The 23,129-nt window shown below is 41.7% G+C and overlaps 1 protein-coding gene across 1 annotated transcript in view; it reads right to left on the bottom strand.

Moving 5' to 3' along the window:
- The window catches only part of NSG1 (neuronal vesicle trafficking associated 1), a 144,247-nt gene that overhangs the window by 45,980 nt on the left and 75,138 nt on the right, over positions 1-23,129 (bottom strand). Inside the window, exon 4 of the mRNA XM_073610213.1 lies at positions 4,607-4,717. Within this exon, the coding sequence (XP_073466314.1) occupies positions 4,607-4,717 (111 nt within the window). The remainder of the gene's footprint in view (positions 1-4,606; positions 4,718-23,129) is intronic.

Genomic DNA, 23,129 nt, shown 5'->3' with positions numbered 1-23,129 from the left:
CAATAGCACCTGCCCCTCTTCAAGTCTATGCAGGTGTAGTTACTGTTTTTTGATGATAAAGCGGGTTTATGATAATGCTCTAGCTCAAAGCGCTTTCTTGTTTTTTATGCTGTTCAATCCCTTTGCAAATATACTCAATACTTAAAGAGAGCAGCAAGTTATTGCCACATTGGAACTACTTGTTCTAAATGAGACATTCCTTGTAATCTGCCATATATCTACACAGCTGTGCCGGTGCAGATACTTTCAGCTCTTATTGTATTATTTATAAAAAATAACTGGTGAACGTACCATAAAGATCCTTGTATGGGCACTACTTGTTATGGATTGTTATGGCAGCTTTGTCATTGTAAGGAAATATCTTAAAGTGATTGTAAACGATCACCTTGTAAAACAACCCATTCAGTTTAAAATAGAAATTAAATGCAAAACATTTTTGTAAAAGATATAAACAAAAAAACATTATAAATACTTTTTTTCCCCTTTTTTTTTATAAGTGATCACATACCCTCTGTTCTCAGCTGCATAAGAGCTCAGGGGAGGAGAAGCAGCAGTACACTGAGCTTCTCAATGAATGGCTGTGCAGCGGGGGCGTGTCAGGACAAGTCCAATCATTGGATGAGAGCAGGCTAAGTTCCCAGCATAGCTACAGAACTGACCACAGTGTGCTCGCCTGCTTAGTGTGGTCAGTTTTTAGAAAAGCAAAGGGACTGTCAGGAACACCAGGGATTTCACACAAAGGAAGCAATACAAAGAGAACAGAATATTTTCTCATAAAAGTACATGGTACAGCAGACACATATCAGCAATATGAAGTGTTGGGGTAATTAACACTTAAAAGACCGACTCCTGACAAAAAAAAAGTCTCCCTATGCAGTGAGGTTGTGTTAACTGCTTGTTTTTGTCTACGGGATTGGAGAATGGAGATATGCATACCTAATCCTCCGATCCTTTCCACATAAGACCAGTCCCTGTGGCTCCTGCATCCCCTGTGGTCTTGTGCGGTGGACTGTTCCTGACGTCATCAGACCCAAAGACCTGCTCTGGACTCGAGGATGTCAGGAACAGTCCACAGCTTGATCGCGGTGGAGCGGAGGATTGGGTGAGTATACAGCTTTCTTCTCTCCCTTGGACAAAATGAGAAGTAAACTCGTGCACAGCCTCACTGCATGGGAAAAAAAAAAATTTTGCCCAGAGTTGGCTTTAACCGCTTGCCGACCAACCGCCGTCGGCAGGTTGACATGATACCATGATCCGTCGTAGCTATACATTGGCTCGCGGGATCAAGATAGCAGGCGTGCGCACGCTCCCGCTGCACAGCGGGGGTGTCGATGCTCGTGGCCGACGGTCGCGATGACCGCCGGCCACGAGCGACCGCGAGCACAAGGGACAGAACAAGGAAGTGTGTGTGTAAACACACAAATCCGTATTCTGTTCTGAGAGGAGTGACAGATCGTGTGTTTCTATTAGCTAGGAACCACGATCTGTCACTTCCTTTAGTCAGTCCCCTCCCCCTTCAGTTAGAATCACCTCCCAGGGAACACAATTAACCCCTTGATTGCCCCCTAGTGTTAACCCCTTCACTGCCAGTGACATTTATATGGTAATCAATGCATTTTTATAGCACTGATCGCTGTATAAATGCCAATGGTCCCAAAAATGTGTCAAAATTGTCTGATGTGTCCGCCATAATGTCGCAGTTACGATAAAAATTGCAGATTGCTGCCATTACTAGTAAAAAATAAATAAATACATAAATAATAAAAATGCTATAAATCTATCCCCTATTTTGTAGACGCTATAACTTTTGAGCAAACCAATCAATATACGCTTATTGCGATTTTTTTTTTTTTTTTTACCAAAAATATGTAGAAAAATACATATCGGCCTATACTGAGAAAAAATTAGCTTTTTTTAAAAAAAAAATGGGGATATTTATTATAGCAGAAAAAACAAAATATTGTGTTTTTTTTTTTCAAAATTGTTGCTCTTTTTTTGTTTATAGCGCAAAAAATAAAATCCGCAGAGGTGATCAAATACCACCAAAAGAAAACTCTATTTGTATGGGAAAAAGGACGTCAATTTTGTTTGGGTACAACGTCACACGACCGCGCAATTGTCAGTTAAAGCGATGCAGTGCCAAATCGCAAAAAATGGCCTGGTCATTCAGCAGCCAAATCTTCCAGGGCTGAAGTGGTTATGTTTACACCACTCAGGGCACAAGCTCAGAGCCAGGCAGTTTTTTATTTTTTGATGGTCCAAGGTGTATATTTATATTTAGAAGGTTTCTGCCCAGGTGGGGAAGGTCAGAATTCGGGAAGTACAAAATGAAGTTCCCCTTTAAACACATCTGCTATAATTCTATATTTAACATAGTGCCTCAAATTCCCTCTAAACCAGAATTAGAACTAGTAGTCATAGGCCAGAAGGTTGGCTGGAGGTGAAGAGACGACACAGGCTGCAGATAGTCATGTCACCTACCTGGCAATGTAGTGTGGTAGGAGTGTGTGAATCACAAGACTGGCTGATCAGCATTAAAAATACTGCATCAGGAAAAACATTTCACATATACTGTACATAAGTTAACTGAAGTTTAGCTGTTTGCCTGCAGTCCTGCTGCAATGTCCACAGTAAAGTGTTGTCTATTCTCTACTCATTCTACTTGCTAGGAATTTCCTAGGGACAGGTGATATCTCCTCTGTACTTGTTTAAGTGTATATAAACCAAGTTTCTCTGTAGTTTACAGTGGTAAGGGGTTAGAACCTTTTCAGGTTTTTGATTCTGTCCAAATCTCCAGTAGGTGTGTTATGATTAAGCACTGTTATCTGCGTGAAACGCGTTAACATTTGTATCTCCTGGTGCTCGCTGTGTTGTATATGCTTCTATTTGTTGATCACTACAATAAAGATTTTGGCATGCATTCTTCCGGAGTGTGCAGCATTCATTCTTTTTCCCTAGGGAGGTTCAACCTTACTTTTACCAGGACTAAAAAAAAAAGGAAAAATGCAAGACTTTGATTTATCACTGAGCAGGAAAATCTTCCAGTTAAGACACTTTATTAAAGTATAGCTAACCAAGAGGATGCACTATATTGTCAAAAGTATTGGGACGCCTGCCTTTACACGCACATGAACTTTAATGGCATCCCAGGGTTCAATATTGAGTTGGCCCACCCTTTGCAGCTATAACAACTTCAACTCTTCTGAGAGGGCTATCCAAATTGTTTAGTAGTGTGTCTTTGGGAATATTTGACCATTCTTCCAGAAGCGCATTTGTGAGGTCAGGCACTAATGTTGGACAAGAAGGCCTGGCACGCAATCTCCGCTCTAATTCAGCCCAAAGGTGTTCTATCGGGTTGAGGTCAGGACTCTGTGCAGGCCAGTCAAGTTCCTCCACCCAAACTCACTCCTCCATGTCTTTATGGACTTTATGGACTTTATGCTTTGTGCACTGGTGTGCAGTCATGTTGGAACAGGAAGGATCATCCCCAAACTGTTCCCACAAAGTTGGGAGCATAAAATTGTCCAAAATGTCTTGGTATGCTGACACCTTAAGATTTCCCTTCACTGGAACTAAGGGGCCAAACCCAACCCCTGAAAAACAACCCCACACCATAATCCCCCCTCCACCAAATGATTTGGACCAGTGCACAAAGCATGGTCCATAATGACATGAATGAGCGAGTTTGGGGTGGAGGAACTTATCTGGCCTGCACAGAGTCCTGATCTCAACCCAATAGAACATCTTTGGGATGAATTGGAGTGGAGACTGTGAGCCAGGCCTTCTCGTCCAACATCAGTGCCTAACTGCACAAATGCGCTTTAGGAAGAGTGGTCAAGCATTCCCATAGACCAGTGGTTCTCAACTCCTGTCCTCAGGACCCACCAAGAGGCCAGGTTTTCAAGTTAACTGAAATACATCACAGGTGATATCATTTGCTGCTCAGTGATTGCAGTATTCTAGTCTGCATCTCCCTAAGGTAATACTTAAAATCTGGCCTGTTAGTGGGTCCTGAGGCAGAAGGTGAGAACCACTGCCGTAGACACACTCCTAAACCTTGTGAACAGCCTTCCCAGAAGAGCCGAAGTTGTTATAGCTGCAAAGGGTGGGCCAACTCAATATTGAAGCCTATGGACTATAACTGGGATGCCATTAAAGTTTATGTGCGTGTAAAGGCAGGCGTCCCAATACTTTGGGCAAAATAATGTATAATGTCTACAGGACAGGAAGCGAAAGAAAATCTCCAATGGGACACTGATCACAAAAACTAAAAAAAAGGTTTTAACCATTTCCTACTCCACTCTAAGCTCCGCACAAGATTCCTATAAAAAACACTTTCTGATAATATGAAAAGATAGAGCTGGGTGCACACCGCTCAAAGCCACCTGCTAGGATCTGATGAGCTGCTGGAAGAATCTGGGTGCCTGCCTGGTGAAATCCAATTGAAACAGAGAAAAATGGTGGCACATCCGGAAATAAAATCAAAAAAGTTTATTGAAAGTCCATAAAATCAAGAGAACATGACATACATCAATCCAATAAGGGGCTCAGTGGACGCGAATCACACAAACGTGCTTACTCGTCACTCCTCACTCATCACTCTTACCTTCAGCACAAATCCTTCGGGACAGGCATGGTCGTACTTGTAAACCTTGTAGACTACCAAGAACACGATGCAAGCCAGAAATGCCAGAGCAAACAGAACGAGGACGGTGACCTGTGAAAGACAAATATAGTCCAATCACTTTTTGTTCTAGCTTAGTGTTTCTTAACCTTTTTTTGAGTCACGGACCCCTTTAAGAATCCGGTGAAAGCCCTGGACCCCCTCCCCAAAAATCTTCACATAAACACAACCCTGCATGAAATGAATATATGTATTTTAGTTTATTCTGAAATTCCATTGCCTCATACATAAATGACAAACACAAAGTTTGTATAAAGTAAACAATTTTAACAAAAACCTCACTTTTCTATGCAAAAAGCAATGGCCACTCATTACAAAAATGAAATACAATCATCTTGTGCAAATTAAACAAAACAATTTTAATTCTGCTCATAATTACTACTGCTACGACGTACTACTATATGAAGAAGCACCAACTTCACTCGTGTATCCCTTTTAGTGGTTGGCCGCGCCGCCTCCTCCTCAGTTGTCACTCAAAGAGTGGGAATACACACAAACGCAGGTAAAATGCTCTATTATCCTCATAAAATATACTCACATAGGGTAAAAAAACATTTGCACAGTGTAAAAATGGGCAGTATAGGACTCCTCACCACACTTCCGGTTTTCTCCGCTAACCAGATGTGACATCACCGGCTCCGCCCTAAGACTGTGCAAACACAAGTGAAGTAGGTGCTAACAGCTGGAAGGTGGACCCGCAAGCATAATAAATATAAAGCGTTTTTTTTACCTGTACAGGTCAATTCTGAAGGTGAGTGAGGACTGCACCTATTGGTGGATTGGAGTTTTCTTCTCTGGATGAGACATTAGAGCACATTACTGTTTGGGGTTGAATGCCATGGACTAATGCAAATTGGATTCTGAGAGGACTTGATAACGCAATATGTTTAAATGCGGTTATATGGAATGGAACGCACAGCACGTTGGTCTTTTGTACGACAAACTTTATTATTTGTCTGCAAACTATTTTGTTATTATATATATATACGTTTGGAAGATACCACTTATATTAAATTTATATTATTTATATGCTTGGGGTTTCTGGAGGTGATACTGCCACATTTTTTTTTACTTTTTTTTTTTTTTTTTTTACACATTGTGGGACCGCACTGCAACTATAAGCCAAGTATTTGCCTCACAGTTGCGGCACGATCCCTTTCAATTACAGGTACATTTCATAAAATTAGACTATCATCAAAAAGTTAATTTACCGCATTTATCGGCGTATAACACGCACATTAATTTTAAAGAGGGAAGTTTCAGGAAAAAAAACTTAAATTTTAAATAAGGAACTTTGAAGCAAAATAAGGGTCAGTGCCCATCTGCAGCCTCATCAGTCCACATCAATGCAGCCTCATCAGTCCACAACAATGCAGCCTCATCAGTCCACATCAATGCAGCCTCACCAGTCCACATCAATGCAGCCTCACCAGTCCACATCAATGCAGCCTCACCAGTCCACATCAATGCAGCCTCACCAGTCCACATCAATGCAGCCTCATCAGTCCACAACAATGCAGCCTCATCAGTCCACATCAATGCAGCCTCACCAGTCCACATCAATGCAGCCTCACCAGTCCACATCAATGCAGCCTCACCAGTCCACATCAACGCAGCCTCATCAGTCCACAACAATGCAGCCTCACCAGTCCACAACAATGCAGCCTCATCAGTCCACATCAATGCAGCCTCACCAGTCCACATCAATGCAGCCTCACCAGTCCACATCAATGCAGCCTCATCAGTCCACATCAATGCAGCCTCATCAGTCCACATCAATGCAGCCTCATCAGTCCACATCAATGCAGCCTCATCAGTCCACATCAATGCAGCCTCATCAGTCCACATCAATGCAGCCTCATCAGTCCACATCAATGCAGCAGCCTCACCATTGCCATCAATGCAGCCTGATCGATGCCCATCTGCAGCCTAGAGGGGACAGGGAGGGGAGTGGGATGAGCGCCGAGAGATTACATACAGTGAGAATCTCCTATGATAGACAGAACAGTGGTCCAATGGCGGCCCAGGAGACGGGACTTCCTATTACAGAGGCTGCCAAGTAAACAGGAGTTTCTCACTGTATGTAATCTGACGGCTCTCGTCCCGCTCCCCTCCCTGTCCCCTCTGAGGCAGCTAAAATTGAAGTATTGGCGTATAACACGCACGCACTATTTGCACCCATTTTTCATGGTGAAAAAGTGCGTGTTATACGCCAATAAATACAGTATTTCAGTAATTCAGATCAAAAAGTGAAACTTCTATATTTTATATAGATGCGTTACACACAGAGTGATGTATTTCAAGCATTTCTTTCTTTTAATTTTGATGATTATGGCTTACAGCTAGTGAAAACCCAAAATTCAATATCTCAGCAAATTTGAATATTACATAAGAGCAATCAAAAAAAGGATTTTTAATACAGAAATGTTGTCTTACTGAAAAGTATGTCCATGTACAGTAGAGTATGCACTCAATACTTGGTTGGGGTTTCTTTTGCATGAATTACTGCATCAATGAGTCGTGGCATGGAGGAGATCGGCCTGTGGCACTGTTGAGAGAATTTGGAACCCCAGATTGCTTTGATAGCGGCCTTCAGCTTGTCTGCATTATTGGGTCTGGTGTCTCTCATCTTCCTCTTGACAATGCCCCACAGATTCTCTATGGGGTTTAGGTCAGGCGAGTTTGCTGGCCAATCAAACATAGTGATACCATGATCATTAAACCAGGTATTGGTACTTTTGGCAGTGTGGGAGGGTGCCAAGTCCTGCTGGAAAATTTAAATCAGCATCTTCATAAAGCTGGTCAGCAGAGGGGAACATGAAGTGCTGTAGAATTTCATGGCAGAGGGCTGAGCTGACTTTGGACTTGATAAAACACAATGGACCAACACCAGCAGATGACATGTCTCCCCAAATCATCACGGACTGTGGAAACTTCACACTGGAGCTCATGCATCTTGGATTCTGTGCCTCTCCACTCTTCCTCCAGACTCTGGGACCTTGATTTCCAAATGAAATGCAAAATTTTCCACAGTCCGTTATGATTTGTGGCGCCATGTCATCTGCTGGTGTTGGTCCACAGTGTTTTATCAAGTCCAAGGTCAGCGCAGCCCTCTGCCAGGAAATTCTACAGCACTTCATGCTTCCCTCTGCTGACCAGCTTTATGCAAATGCTGATTTTGTTTTCCAGCAGGACTTGGGACCTACCCACACTGCCAAAAGTGCCAATAGCTGGTTTAATGGTTATGGTATCACTGTGCTTAAAGCGGACCTACAGTCATTTTTTTCAACTTTCCATCTATTAAATCTTCTGCTCTTGTTGTTTTAACTTTGGATAGTAATTTTTTTTTTTTTTTTTATAGTAAATACCTTATACAGCCCACTTCCTGTTTCTTGTCTCGTAAAAAGCCAAAGCCTAGGCTTATGACATCATGCACAGCTCTTTCTCTCACTCTCGTGACAGTTTGCCAGGAAGGGAGGGGAGTGAGTCATAAGAGGGCCAATGAGAGCTGCAGGGCTGCAGAGCTGGAGGTGTGCCTCTGTGTGTCTGTGTAAATACAGTAAGTAAACAGGCAGCAGCTTCCGCTGCCCACAGTCAAAATGGTTGCAGCCAGACTCAGTGGAGCGAGATTTATGCGGCATATTTGGCAAGTACAGAATCACAGTATATATAAAATAATATGCAAAGTGTTTGGAGGGAAGCTTCAGAATGGCAAAGATGTTTTTATTACAAATTAGGTGAGCAGACCGCAGTTCCTCTTTAATTGGCCAACAAACTCGTGTGACCTAAACCCCATAGAAAATCTGTGGGGTATTGTCAAGAGGAAGATGAGAGACACCAGACCCAACAATGCAGACAAGCTGAAGGCCGCTATCAAAGCAATCTGGGCTTCCATAACAATTCAGCAGTGCCACAGGCTGATCTCCTCCATGCCACGCCGCATTGATGCAGTAATTCATGCAAAAGGAGCCCTGACCAGATATTGAGTGCATACTATACTGTACATGGACATACTTTTCAGTAAGCCAAAATTTCTGTATTAAAAATCCTTTTTTTTATGGGTCTTCTGTAATATTCTAATTTTCTGAGATACTAAATTTGGGGTTTTCACTAGCTGTGTAATCCATAATCATCAAAAGTAAAGGAAAGAAATGCTTGTAAATATATTACTCTGTGTGTAACACATCTACTGTATATAAAATATAGGAGTTTCACTTTTTGAATGGAATTACTGAAATGAAGTAACTTTTTGATGATATTCAAATTTTCTAAGATTCACCTGTATATATGAGAGTGTGACAGGAGGTGCCACCTGTCAAGCTGTGCATGTAGTGTGGGGGTGAGATGGACAATATAAATGTGGATAAATCGCTTGTTCATACCGCCCCAATGCCACCCGTGTGAAAGTGGCCTAAAAGAAGAACAAAAAAATAGCTTATTAAGAAAGGATCAAAACTTCTTATTTTTTCAGCCCTTGTTCAGTTTTTTTTTATGAAGGATTAAAAAGGTTGGTGTGCACATACCCTACCAGCACAGTGGTTAATCATACATTAGCTATGATGGAACTTGGGGAAAAAAAGGCAGCTCTTATTTAAAATAAATAGTAAAAGCATTCTATGTTTAAACCATCTACTGCTCAACAGCTCGTTTATCGTGGCTTTTTCATTGGTTGTAAATAGCGGTAGACATTACACAGCAGATCATACTGCCATTATTAGGAATCACTCACTATAATTATGTAAATTTACAATAACCATAAAATATGTGTATTTATAGTAAGCAATTACTACGTTCAGTTTGATTTCTGCTTTATTATTCACATTTATTTTTGTATAATGAGATCTGCGCTGCTGGTGTCAGTGTTAAATAACCACAATGGGCTTATTTAATAAAGCATAGTGAAAACAGTGGCACGTGGTAACCCATGGCAACCAGAGTGATGTTACAGCAGGGAGAGACCATATCTGGTTGCTATAGGTTACATCTTTTGCAATGTAGAATTCAGTAAATCTGTCTATTAGGTGAAGATGGCAGCAGGTGAAATGAATGTAAATTGTGTTGAGAAATAAGAGTAATCAGGTGTTTCAGCTTGAGGGTGCTTATGCTAATAGAAGCTGATCAGTAAATGCTGCAGTGAATTAATATTAATAAATTATCTAAACATGTTCTGATGAATTGTGGAAAGAAATAACAGCATGGCTTTTGAGTTGCCTTTCGGGCCCAAAGACTATCTTCATAAAGAGGAACTCCAGCCTAATGCCCCGTACACACGGTCGGACTTTGTTCGGACATTCCGACAACAAAATCCATGGATTTTTTCCGACGGATGTTGGCTCAAACTTGTCTTGCATACACACGATCACACAAAGTTGTCAGAAAATCCGATCGTTCTGAACGCGGTGACGTAAAACACGTACGTCGGGACCATAAACGGGGCAGTAGCCAATAGCTTTCATCTCTTAATTTATTCTGAGCATGCGTGACACTTTGTGTGTCGGATTTTTATACACACGATTGGAATTTCCGACAACGCATTTTGTTGTCGGAAAATTTTATATCCTGCTCTCAAACTTTGTGTGTCGGAAATTCCGATGGAAAATGTGTGATGGAGCCTACACATGGTCGGAATTTCCGACAACAAGGTCCTATCACACATTTTCCATCAGAAAATCTTATCCTGTGTACAGGGCATAACAGAAGAAATAATACAGGGGGAAAAAGAGGACCCCCTGAAAAAGGAAGTCACGGGCGGACCAAGCTGCTTATTAAGGGAATTTTTATTGCACAATTGATAAAGACAAAAATCCAAAAACTAGGTACCCACCACCAACCTACGCATGTTTAGTGATGGTGTTAGTCACCAGGATTTATGTGCCTACTTAACCGCCACTCTTTGCACCTTATACTGAAGTTTATTTTGGTATATATGTTGTGTGCTTGATGTATACGTGATGCTTTTTTATAGACAACGTTGTCTTATTTTAACATTAGTCTACGTGTTGGTGGTGGGTACATAGTTTTTGTATTTTTGTCTTTATCAATTGTGCAATAAAAATTCCCTTAATAAGCAGCTTGGTCCGCCCGTGACTTCCATTTTCGGGGGGGTCCTCTTTTTCCCCCTGTATTATTTCCTCTGTGGATGGAGCATCAGACAGATGCTGCAGCTGTCCCCCGGCATCTCTGCACTGAGAACCGAGCCACCAAACACCGTCAATGGCTGGGTTCTCACTCCTCCCCGAGCAGAGAGATGCTGACTGTCAGTTAACATCGCTCCTGGTCTGCTTCTCCACGCTCATTGGAGAGATGAGCTGTGGAGGGGCAGGGAGAGGCTATCTCAATGGCTTGCTGAGACTGCCATCAATCAAGGCAGCAGGCGGATCCAGACTTGGGAAGTCGGGATGACGCGGTGCAGTGACGTCAGCGGAGAGCGGACTTCAGACCGCTCTCCGCTGAAAACGGGTCACAGGAGTGCAAAACGAATTACGCTCCTGTGACCCAAGCCCAGCCTAAAAAGCTCAGGCTGGACTTCTCCTTTAAAGCTGATCTCCAGGTATGGATATTTTTACATAGTTACATTAATCCAGCTTGGACCAATATAACTATGCATGTGCCATACCTGGCCGATCCCTGTGGAAGGTGGAAACCACTGGCATAGACACCACTAATACGATTGTTGTTAGCTTCTGGATTCTGTGCCGAAAAATAAACCTTCTATGTTCAGCAGCAGGGCAGCTGTACAGCATGGGACCTAGGAAAGTAATAAGGATCAATGAAGTAGCGGTGTCTCCTAAATTGTTTTCCAGATTCCACGAGGATCAGACAGGTATAGCACATACATATCCATACCTGGAGTTCAGCTTTAAATACACAGTAGAAATGCATGAATTATTATAATCAGCAGGGCCAGATTTGTACCTGCTATGCCCCTAGACTTATGTCTCCACTCTTCCCTGTTCAGCTAGCTAGCCTTCGGGCCTGTGTCATCAGGTTCCAATGGGCAAATGCAGCATGGTTTTGACATTTTGAGACTTTTCTGAGATCATTACGAATTTATTGCAAGAACTGGTAATTTTCCTCAGCTACTGTGCATTCCCATGTTAGGGAGATTCATCCTTTCTATTTGTCCTGTTTACTCTTATTGTCAAAATAAAAGCAAAAGAAAGTCCCACATTTTGGGTTGTCCCCAGAACAGAAGTAGAGGTGATACACTATATTGTCAAAAGTATTGGGACGACTGAATTTAGACGCACATAAACTTTAATGGCATCCCAGTCTTCGTCCCTAGGGTTCAGTATTGAGTTGGCCCCCCCCTTTCAAGCTATAAGGGTCCTTTCACACATACGGACCGTTCATTTCATCAGTTCAGTTCATCAATCTTTCATCAGTTTTTTTACCTCCACTATCAATGCAAAATTGGATGAAAAACTGACCATTTGCTAGTTAACATTCGGTTTTCGTCTGATCCGTTTTTTTGACGGATGAAAAATAGAGCTTTCATCCCTTCAAAAAAAATGGATGTTGACAGAAGTGGATGAAAATGTATGAAAATAGATGATCATCCATTGTCATCCGTTTTTCCATAGGAGTGCATTGATGTCCATTTTTCAACGGATGGATGAAAAGCAGACGAGCGGTCCGTATGTGTGAAAGGGGCCAAATTCAGCTTCAACTCTTTTGGGAAGGCTGAAGAACTTGACTGGCCTACACAGAGTCCTGACCTCATCCCAATAGAACACCTTTGGAATGAATTCCAAAGAGCACAGACTGCAAGTCAGGCCTTCCCATCTAACATCAGTGCCTGACCTCACAAATGTGTTTCTGGAAGAATGGTCAAACATTCCCATAGACACACTCCTAAACCTTGTGGACAGCCTTCCCAGAAGAGTTGAAGCTAATATTGCTGCAAAGGGTGGGCCAACTCAACATTGATAACAAATAAACTAGCACAAATACACCACCACAGGATGGTACTGTGGGTGTATAAATAATGGTCAAAAGCGCCACGTCCTAATAACTGGATTGATTATATTTAGAAAGAAGCATGGACTTTACAGGCACCAATGTATTAAAAAAATAGTAATTTTATTAATAATATAAACACTTACTTTCTGGTAAGTTTGACAGTACTATATATAGGATATACTCCAAATTTTAGATGTGGTGTTGGTGCCTGTCTTCTACTGTTTTTATGTTATGCACTACCTTTTATTTTTCCGTTAAGGGAACTCCCAGTGGTCATTACACTCAGTGACCCAGGCCCAGCAGCTAGAGTTAGATGTGCTAATTATCGCTTGTATAAGTCTGTACTTTATATGTTTTTAAGTTATTTTTTGTACATTTGTTATTAATAAAATTATTATAATTTTTTAATACATTAGTGCTTGTAAAGTCCATGATTCTTTCTAAATATAATCAATCATTTTTTTTTCTTCTCTTTTCAGAGATCCCTTCAGTGTGTTGGTATATCTTTGCTTTATGTTTTATATATTATTGTAATGTGGCATTTATATATATATGAATGTGTTTATATTTAGATTTATATATATATATATATATATATATATATATATATGTATTTTTTGTTTTTTGTTTTGGCACCCATTGGATGAGATTAATGCTTGTCTTTTCTTTTTTTCTCCTTTTTTTTGTTATGTAAATTTAAAATATTTTTCAATAAAAATGGAATGCTGTAAATATAATCAATCCAACTCTAACCGCTAGACTAATGCCGCGTACACACGGTCGGACTTTTCGTCTACAAAAGTCCAACGGACGCCGACGGACTAAAGCTGGCTGGTAATCCGATCGTGTGTGGGCTTCTCCGGACTTTCAGCAGACTTTTTCAGCCTCAAATCCGACGGACTTTAGATTTGAAACATGCTTCAAATCTTTACGTCGTAACTACGACGGACCCCGAAATCCGCTCGTCTGTGTGCTAGTCCGACGGACAAAAACCCACGCTAGGGCAGCTATTGGCTACTGGCTATGAACTTCCTTATTTTAGTCCGGTGTACGTCATCACGTACGAATCCGTCGGACTTTTGTGTGGTCGTGTGTAGGCAAGTCCGTTCGTTAGAAAGTCTGCTGCAAGTCCGCCGAAAGTCCGCAGGAAGTCTGTCGGACAGGCTGTCGGACTTTTGTAGACGAAAAGTCCGACCGTGTGTACGCGGCATAAGACTGGGATGCAATTAAAGTTTATGTGCGTGTAAAGGCAGGTGTCACAATACTCTTGACAAAATAGTGTATCTTCTAATTGGAACACATTTTTAGTGACCAATTCTCTTACTTTGCAGGGGTTTCCACTCACCTGTTTTGTCTATCGGACAGGAATTGAAGGGAAATCTCCTAAATGCGACACAGATGACAAAAAATGAATCTGAAAGGGATAATACTACCCCCTTACGCTATTCTAAATGACATTTTTTTTTTTAAGTTTTCCCTATAGTTCTACTTTAAGCATACAAGGCTGGATTTTTTAAAGAACATTAGTCCTTGCTAAACAGAGTGAATGGAGGAATCTTCTTTGCCGGCTATTGTATTTTTATTGAGGAAGCCACTGCATCCACCACTGCCCTAATACCAGAACAGTTACTGCATCTGACAGGATTCAGTCACTGTTCAAGCAATAATTTTCCACCTCACTCAGTCAATTTTAAAATCGACTTTTGTTAAAGTGGGTGGCGCATGCAGGACCACTTACAGCTTGAATTTTGTCTGATTCGGCAGGAATTTTCTGAAATTCAAGCCATTTACACTGTGTCCAGAAGGTATTCACAGCGCTTCACTTTTTCCACATTTTGTTATGTTACAGCCTTATTCCACAATGGATTAAATTCATCATTTTCCTCAAAATCCTACAAACAATGACAACATGAAAGAAGTTTGTTTAAAATATTTGCAAATTTATTAAAAATAAAAAATGAAAAAATCCCATGTACATAAGTATTCACAGCCTTTGCCATGACAATCAAAATTGAGCTCGGGTGCATCCTGTTTCCACTGATCATCCTTGAGATGTTTCTACAACTTGATTGGAGTCCACCTGTGGTAAATTTAGTTGATTGGACATGATTTAGAAAGGCACACACCTGTCTATATAAGGTCCCACAGATAACAGTGCATGTCAGAGCACAAACCAAGCCATGAAGTCCAAGGAATTGCCTGTAGACCTCTGAGACAGTATTGTATCAAGGTTCAGATCTGGGGAAGGGTACAGAAAAGTTTCTGTAGCATTGAAGGTCTGAATGAGCACAGTGGCCTCCATCATCCGTAAATGGAAGAAATTTGGAACCACCAGGACTTTTGCTAGAGCGGGCCGACCGGCCAATTTAAGCGATCAGGGGAGAAGGGCCAGGGAGGTGACCAAGAACCCGATGGTCACTCTGACAGAACTGCAGTGTTTCTCTGTGGAGAGAGGAGAACCTTCCAGAAGAACAACCATCTCTGTAGCACTCCACCAATCAGGCCTGTATGGTAGAGTGGCCAAACAGAAGCCACTCCTCAGTAAATGGCACTAGAAGCGCACCTGGAGTTTTCCCAAAAGGAACCTGAAGGACTCTCAGACCATGAGAAACAACATTTTCTGGTCTGATGAAACAAAGATTTAACTCTTTGGCCTGAATGGCAAGCGTCACGTCTGCAGGGAACCAGGCACCGCTCTTCACCTGACCAATATCATCGCTACAGTGAAGCATGGTGGTGGCAGCATCATGTTGTGTGGATGTTATTCAGCAACAGGAATTGGGAGACCAATCAGGATCGAGGGAAAGATGAATGCAGCAATGTACAGAGACATCCTTGATGAAAACCTGCTCCAGAGCGCTCTTGACCTCAGACTGGGGGGAAGGTTCTTTCAACAGGACAATGATCCTAAGCACACAGCCAAGATAACAAAGGAGTGGCTACGGGACAACTCTGAATGTCCTTGAGTGGCCCAGCCAGAGGCTAGATTTGAACCCGATTGAACATCTCTGGAGGGATATGAAAATGGCTGTGCACTGACGCTCCCCATCCAACCTGATGCAGCTTGAGAGGTCCTGCAAAGAATAATGGGAAAAACTGCCCAAAAATAGGTGTGCCAAGCTTGTAGCATCATACTCAAAAAGACTAGAGGCTGTAATTGGTGCCAAAGGTGCTTCAACAAAGTACCGAGCAAAGGCTGTGAATTTGCATGGGGTTTTTTGTTAGTTTTTTATTTTTAATAAGTTTGCAAAGATTTCATGCAAACTTCTTTCACGTTGTCATTATGGGGTATTATTTGTAGAATTTTGAGGAAAGTAATGAAATGAATCCATTTTGGAATAAGGTTGTATCATAACAAAATGTGGAAAAAGTGAAGCGCTATGAATACTTTCTGGATGCACTGTATGACCAGTTTAAAGAAGAACTAAATGCAAAACTTTGGACAGAGTAAGGGAAATTTATAATCCCTAAGTTTTTTTGGGTTTTTTTGTCCAATTGGGGAGATCTAACTTCCTGGTTCATAGCAAAAATGGGAAGTGAGAGGAAATCCCTACAAAATGAGGGAATACTTTGCTTTGCCAACACCAGGGTCACAAAGACTAGTGTCCTCATTGGAAGATTTCCCCTCTATTACTGTTCTGGGGACAACCCAAAATTTGGAATTTTCTTTTACATTCACTTTTAGTGAAAACATTAAAGAGGAAAAAAATACAGATGCTGAATTTCTGTAATGAGGGCCAAACAGCAATAAAAACCAGACGTGCTCTAAACCCCCCTCCACTCCATCCAAACCTAAAGATTTTGCCTGTAGTAATAGTTTGAAGGCTAAGATCACCTGTTCAACAAACAAAAAGGCTCTGTAGTCAAAGTTCCCCAGTACATAGTATATTACAAAACTGCAACTTTGTACAATGTATGTTAGTTTTATAGTCATACCAGTAGGCCATTTGGACCTCCACGGAATTTTGGCCAACAACTCCCAGTATGCAATCTCCATCCTGTCTTGTTACTAGAACGTAAGCACTTTTCTCTTTTTTCTCTTACTAGATAAAATAAAATTCTCAGGCTGTACCTGCTAAGGCACCAGCTTCTAACACAGTCACTTATACATACCTCCCAACTTTTTGAGATGGGAACGAGGGACACCTATTAGCAGAAGTGTGTAGGAATAAGACACACACCCTACCACGCCCCCTTAAAGGAGAATTATATAAAAAAAAATGATAATTAAACCCACAAGTGATTTTTTTTACCACCTATTATTCCTTTATACTGGCTTTTAAACTTTACAAATGCAGCAATTTTTTGACAGTTAAAAAATGTATTTTATATACAACTGTATAGATCAGATCAAAATGAGGGACAAATGAGAAGGAAAGAGTGACAGAGGGATTTTGTTTCAAATCAGGAACAGTCCCTCGAAATCAGGGACAGTTGGGAGCTATGACTTATACTGTACCCCAGATCTTAGTTTTGTCCAAACCTCTTTTTGCTGTGTTTACCCAACCTTTTAGAAAGTCAACCTCCAACCAAGTTAGTGTTCTCAAAATGACCAGTGGACACTTCCAGTCCACCATACTCCTTATAACCTTTGGTGGTCGTGGACTTTATATTTTGTTGTTAGCTACTAGAAGAAACCTCATAAAACACATCACAAAGCAGATGTTTTGTCTTATAATAGCTCCCTCCCCTCCAGCTTTTATATGCTGCACCTTGAGGCAGACGATCCCATGATAGGACATAGACCTCAGGGAGGGCTTGAACCTTTCAGATCCCCAAGTATTAGGTTCATAGACATCTACTGATCAGAACATAAGCTTTTCACAATCCACCCAACGCATTCTCATCTCTCATGATGCTACCATGGTAACTGCTACGCTATAACGTCAACATCCTATGAGATAATGAATCGGGCTGTTCGAACATACATAAATAATGTCTTCTCAGCAAACACACAGAAACAACAGAGGCCATTTGTCAAATTTGTATTGCCTGTCCTGCCTCAAAGCAACCAATCAGATTCAACCTTGCATGAGATAATTATAGTAGGAGGAGAGGATGAATCTACCAGCTGTGGGGCAATGCAGACAGTTGTTTATGAAATGCTATGTGATAAATGGGCTCCATTATCTTCTTTACAAGCTATTCAACATAGATTCTCCTTGGATTTGCAACATTGAAATGTGAGCAAAATCTGCACCATCCTACTGCCTTTATAACAAATATTCAGCCTGGGATGCATGGACAGGGGTGACACATTGGGATTGCATTATGCACCAACAGACCCTTGTTCTCTAATTCTCTTTCGCTATTTATATATACACATATGTTAGGGAATTGTTGTTGCTCTGACACTATCTGTGGAAAAACACATGTGTAATGGCCCATTCACACCAATGAGTTGGGGCGTGATAAAACTTTTATGTACGTTGGTGCACTGCGGTGTCATTAATTTTGAGTAGAATCCCAATGCAGCTTTACAACATACCTGTACTGAAAAGCACCGCCGCACACCACAATGCATGATGTGCCTGCATGCAAAAAAACAGAATAGTAACACCCCGAGAAGAATACATACCAGTTCAGCCACCAGTAAAATGTTCACGAATGTTGGCGCTATTTATTTTGAATGGCAACCAAACACAGCATCACATTGCATCACAGTGCACCACAACACATGGTGAGCAGTGCAGGCTGCTTTCATGCAAAAAGATATTAACCTAGTTTGCCTGTTCACAGTTCGCTCTGTGCACTCCTGTGAGATCTGGGTGCAGTGTGATTTCAGCCCATTCATTGCAATGGACTGAAATCTCACCAGGCCGCACCAAAATGAGTGCATGCACTACTTTACAAAAAGCCCAGCAACTGGTTTGCAAGGTACTACTGTACCATGTGATCCAGTGCAGGCAAACGTGCTACATTTGCGGCATGTGTTAGGGGTGTCAGTAAGTTCATACTGACACCCGCTGCAGATTGCAAGTGCAGTGCATGAGCGTGGTGCTGGAAACGTGCATGGAATGTGGATTTCCTGCATCACTTTCTTTCTGGTGTGAACTGGTCCTAGTTTTGCAAATTGGATTTGCCTTTAGTAAATCAACCCCATGGGGTGCTTTATTGCAAAAAGATCCTCTAAGGGCCGGTTCACATCATGCATCGCACAGAATGCGGGTTTCCTGCATCACATTCTGGGGTGAACTCGTCCTATTGGAGGAACTTTACCATTGGTAAAACTTGTACGTACGTTGGTGCACAGTGGTGCCATTTATTTTAACTAGTACCCTAACACAGCTTCACGACACACCGCAACGTACCACAATACATGGTATGCATTGCAGAGTTCTATGATGCAAAAAGATATTTTTGGGCTCTAAATTTAAAACATACCAGTGCCCCCACCTGTAAATCCAGTCTTCTTTTGCTAGGTACACACTATCAGTTTTTCTTTTCATTCAACCCAGCGGGCTGAACGAAAAAAAAATGAAACGCTCAGGAGGAGCCGCTGTACTAAGTATCCGATGTTATTATATCGATCTCCCCACTGACCTATTGTGTTCTGACAAGGGGACTGCCCCCGGGCCACAACACACTGATCAGATGCTGATCGGATGCTGGTTTACCAGCATGCCCATTCGACAGAAGCCGGCCCGTTTGCACAGGCTGGTGTACACACGGGCTGAACGTCGACCGGTTTCTGACGCATGGATATGCTACAAAACCAGCATCCAATCAGCATCACTGACCAGTGTGGTATGGCCGATATTCAGCCACAACATTCAGTGTACCAGGCTTTTTGTAGAGAATCAGAATTTCCTTGTGTTTGGGACGTCTACTTCTTCCCACTGTGTGATGCGAATCCACCCACTAGCTGTCCTGTGATTAGCATGTCCCTGCAGCTCTTCAGAGACAAACTGGTAACATAAAAGCCATCTCTTTAAGGCTGGGATCACACTTATGTGAACTGGATGTGGGTTTCCTCACATCTAATTCACATAGCTGGAGAATGTGACTGGCTCTCTATGGAGCCGGTTCATACATCTACGGAGTGGCTCCGGTGTGAATTGCACAGGAATCCTGTGCGTCTTTTGGTCCATTTCAGGTCCGAATTCAGCCAAAAATTCGGGCTGAAATGGGACCTGAAACGGTAAATGGAGACACACCGGACCTGTGCTGTGAGCCGCTCCATGCTCTAGTGTGAACCCGGCCTAAAGACATCCTGAGGGAGCATGCCTGAAGCTCCTCCATTTTACTCATCTTTTCATGCAGTAAGCAAATCTCAAATTTGCACCTAAACCAACAAAGATTCCACTAAATAAAGGTGTGGAAAATGATAAAAACCATAACAACTCCTAAAATATTTTTTTATGATCGTTTTTATGATCATTTTTGTTCCATGAGCTGATCATTAAGGGAGTTTGATGAATATTTGTCAATATGGGCAAAAAAGTGTTCCGTCTATAGGCAGCCTTATCAAGCTTCTGGGTGCGTGCAAAGTGCTGGGGCAAAACACATATCTATTGTAGCACTCTGCTGAACTCGATGTAGATTTCTAAACTCAACTTGTGCTTGGTCCATGCCCCACACCACATGTCCAACAACCGCTACCTTTTATTAAAGCTGAGGTTTAGGTAATTTTTAGGTTTAGGTCATATTTACATAATTGCACTGGTCGAGCTTGGACCAAAGTAAGTAAGGATGTGACATGCCTGTGGGAATTCAATGGAAGCTGAAAATGACTGTAGCAACCACCGCTACACAGTGATCGCCACTAGCTTCCGGATCCCGTGATGAGCGGCTGTCCTGCTGCATTGTGAACACAGGAGAGGTTGCTTGCTCAGCACAGGGGCCACTCATTTTTTTAAATAATGCAAAGCGTTCTCTAACTGGACTAGTTGAAGAGGTGGCCCGGTGATGTCACAATCTTCACCATGTCCATTCAGAGAACACTTTGCACTAATATAGAAAATGCAAAGCGTTCTCTACATCCCATTCCAAGTGAGCGTCTTCTTACGTTCATTAGCAGTGCCTACTACAGAGAATTCCAGCTTCTACAGGAATCCCACAGGTAAGGCACATACATACTTCTATTGGTCCATACTGGACCAAGGTAGCTATGTAGAAGTCTGCATACCTAACCTTCAGCTTTTACAGGCTGAACAATATGCAAAGTCAAGCAACCCATTGTATCTGATCAACAATCATTTTCACCAATCTGACCGCTGTAAACTACATAAAAATGTATGTCAGGGCAAAAAAACAAAAAAAAACATATGCAGTACATCTCTGAAATAGCGTATTTTTCACTCCATAAGATGCACTTTTTTCCCCAAAAAATATGGGGGGAAAATGTCTCTGCGTCTTAAGGAGCGAAAATTGACCAGGCACCGCCCAACCCCCCCCCCCCCCCCCCCCGCCCGCCCGCCCGCCCGCCCGCCATGTTAGTACTGGAAGAGAGGCAGGAGAGTGGAGGACAGACATCCCGAGCACCGGGCTGGGCCTGACACTCAGACAGAAGACCGAGCAGCTAGGGCTGTTCTGTATTCTGTCAGGCGGATGTGATGACCTCAGGCAAAGCTGCATTTATGGCACTGGTAAGGCTGCATTTCATTAGCACAGGTCAGGCTGCATTTCATGGTCACTGGTAAATCTTTTAGTACACCATTCATACCTCCCAACTTTTTGAGATGGGAGTAAGGGACACCCATCAGCAAAAGTATGCAGGCACAGGACACACCCCTTGCCACGCCCCCTTAAATGAGAATTGTACAGACAAACAAGATTGGTTAAACCCACAAGTGCTGTTTTGTTTACAACTCATATTCCTTTATATTGGCTTTTGGAATTTACATTTGCAGCAATTTAGGAATCAGATGAAAGATTTAGCACTGGAAAACACTTTTTGATAGATAAAAAGTGCATTTTCTATACATCTATACAGATCAGACCAAAATGAGGGACAAATGAGGAGGAATGAGGGACAGAGGGACATTGCTCCAAATCAGGGACAGTCCCTCCAAATCAGGGACAGTCCCTCGAAATCAGGGACACCTGGGAGCTATGCACCATTTGGTTCAGAATATTTTTTTTCTTGTTTCCTTGCTCTAAAATCTAGGTGTGTCTTATGGTCAGGTGCGAGCGAAATATACGGTATATGCACATTTCCCCAGGTTTTGACTCGGCATGTGCAGAAAAATACCTGTTGATCTTACGGAAATCCACTGAGCTCCTAAATTCCTGTTTGAGCTGACAACTCTGATGCACTGGAATTCAAAATAGTGTTGCATTCCTTGGCCAGTTCTCTTCTGCTGGATTACAGAACATCTCAACCCAATATTATGGAGATGAGGAGAGGGGGGTGTGCTCTTGTAGTCCAGCGGAGAACTCAGAAAAGGCTGGTAGCAATGACTGGGATTTTAGTGCAGCAAAGACAGTGTTATCAGTCCACTACAGGAATTGAAGAGCTCACTATATGTCTGTTTTTTGTTTTTAATTTTGTCCAGACATTCGCTTTTTGAACTAACAAAAAAAAAGAAGTGAAATCTGATTGCTATGGGATACTGTACTGTGTTCCTTTATTTATTGAGCCGGGTATTGTCCATGTTTTTGTATGAAATCATTCATAACAATATACACCTCACAATTCCTGCTAATATATTATATTATTTTAATGGAAAGTGAAATACAAACTGGCATATTCCCATCTCCCTGACACTAAATATGTACAATGTAGGAGAATTCAGAATTCTTGTACTAAATCCTGTCCTGGGCTCTGAAAGCATACATATGTATTAGGCTAAATGTGAATAAAATACCTGGTTAGTGCTTGCTACAAAATTCCCCTACATACCTAGAGAGCGTATATATTCCTTCCTGTACTTTAACATTATTCCAGGGCTACGCCTACCAGCAAAATTGCCCTGTATTCACAGGTTTCAACTATAACTGCTAAGAAAATAACAAAGTCCTATCGCAGTAAAGGCACGGGAACAGCAAATGATACACGGGACTGTATTAATGGATTTAGGCACTTACAAGTGATTAGTGTCTGACAGTACATAGCTCCTAAGGTGTATTATTAAGATTGTACTCTTAAAAGGACAATATATGGTTGATGTAATGAAATACTGTAGGCTGCCGTTTATCACTAATAGCACAAATTTTTTAATATCCTATAGCACATGCTGTTATTATTATTATTATTATTATTATACAGGACTTATATAGTGCCAACAGTTTGAGCAGCGCTTTACAACATGCGGGCAGACAGTACACTTACAATACAAATCAATATAGGAGGGATCAGAGGGCCCTGCTCGTTAGAGCTTACAATTTAGGAATTATTTAGGGCTTGGTTTTAAAATATAGTATTTGTTTAATAAAGTTTATATTATAGACTGCAGTATGTAGTAGCTAACCAAAAGTATTGGGACACCTGACTTTACACGCACATGACATTTAATGGCATTCCAGTCTTAGTCCGTAGGGT

The sequence above is a fragment of the Aquarana catesbeiana genome, linkage group LG01, assembly GCF_042186555.1.
Source record: "Aquarana catesbeiana isolate 2022-GZ linkage group LG01, ASM4218655v1, whole genome shotgun sequence".
NCBI classification, from domain to species: domain Eukaryota; kingdom Metazoa; phylum Chordata; class Amphibia; order Anura; family Ranidae; genus Aquarana; species Aquarana catesbeiana.
This window is presented reverse-complemented; position numbering and strand designations above follow the sequence as displayed.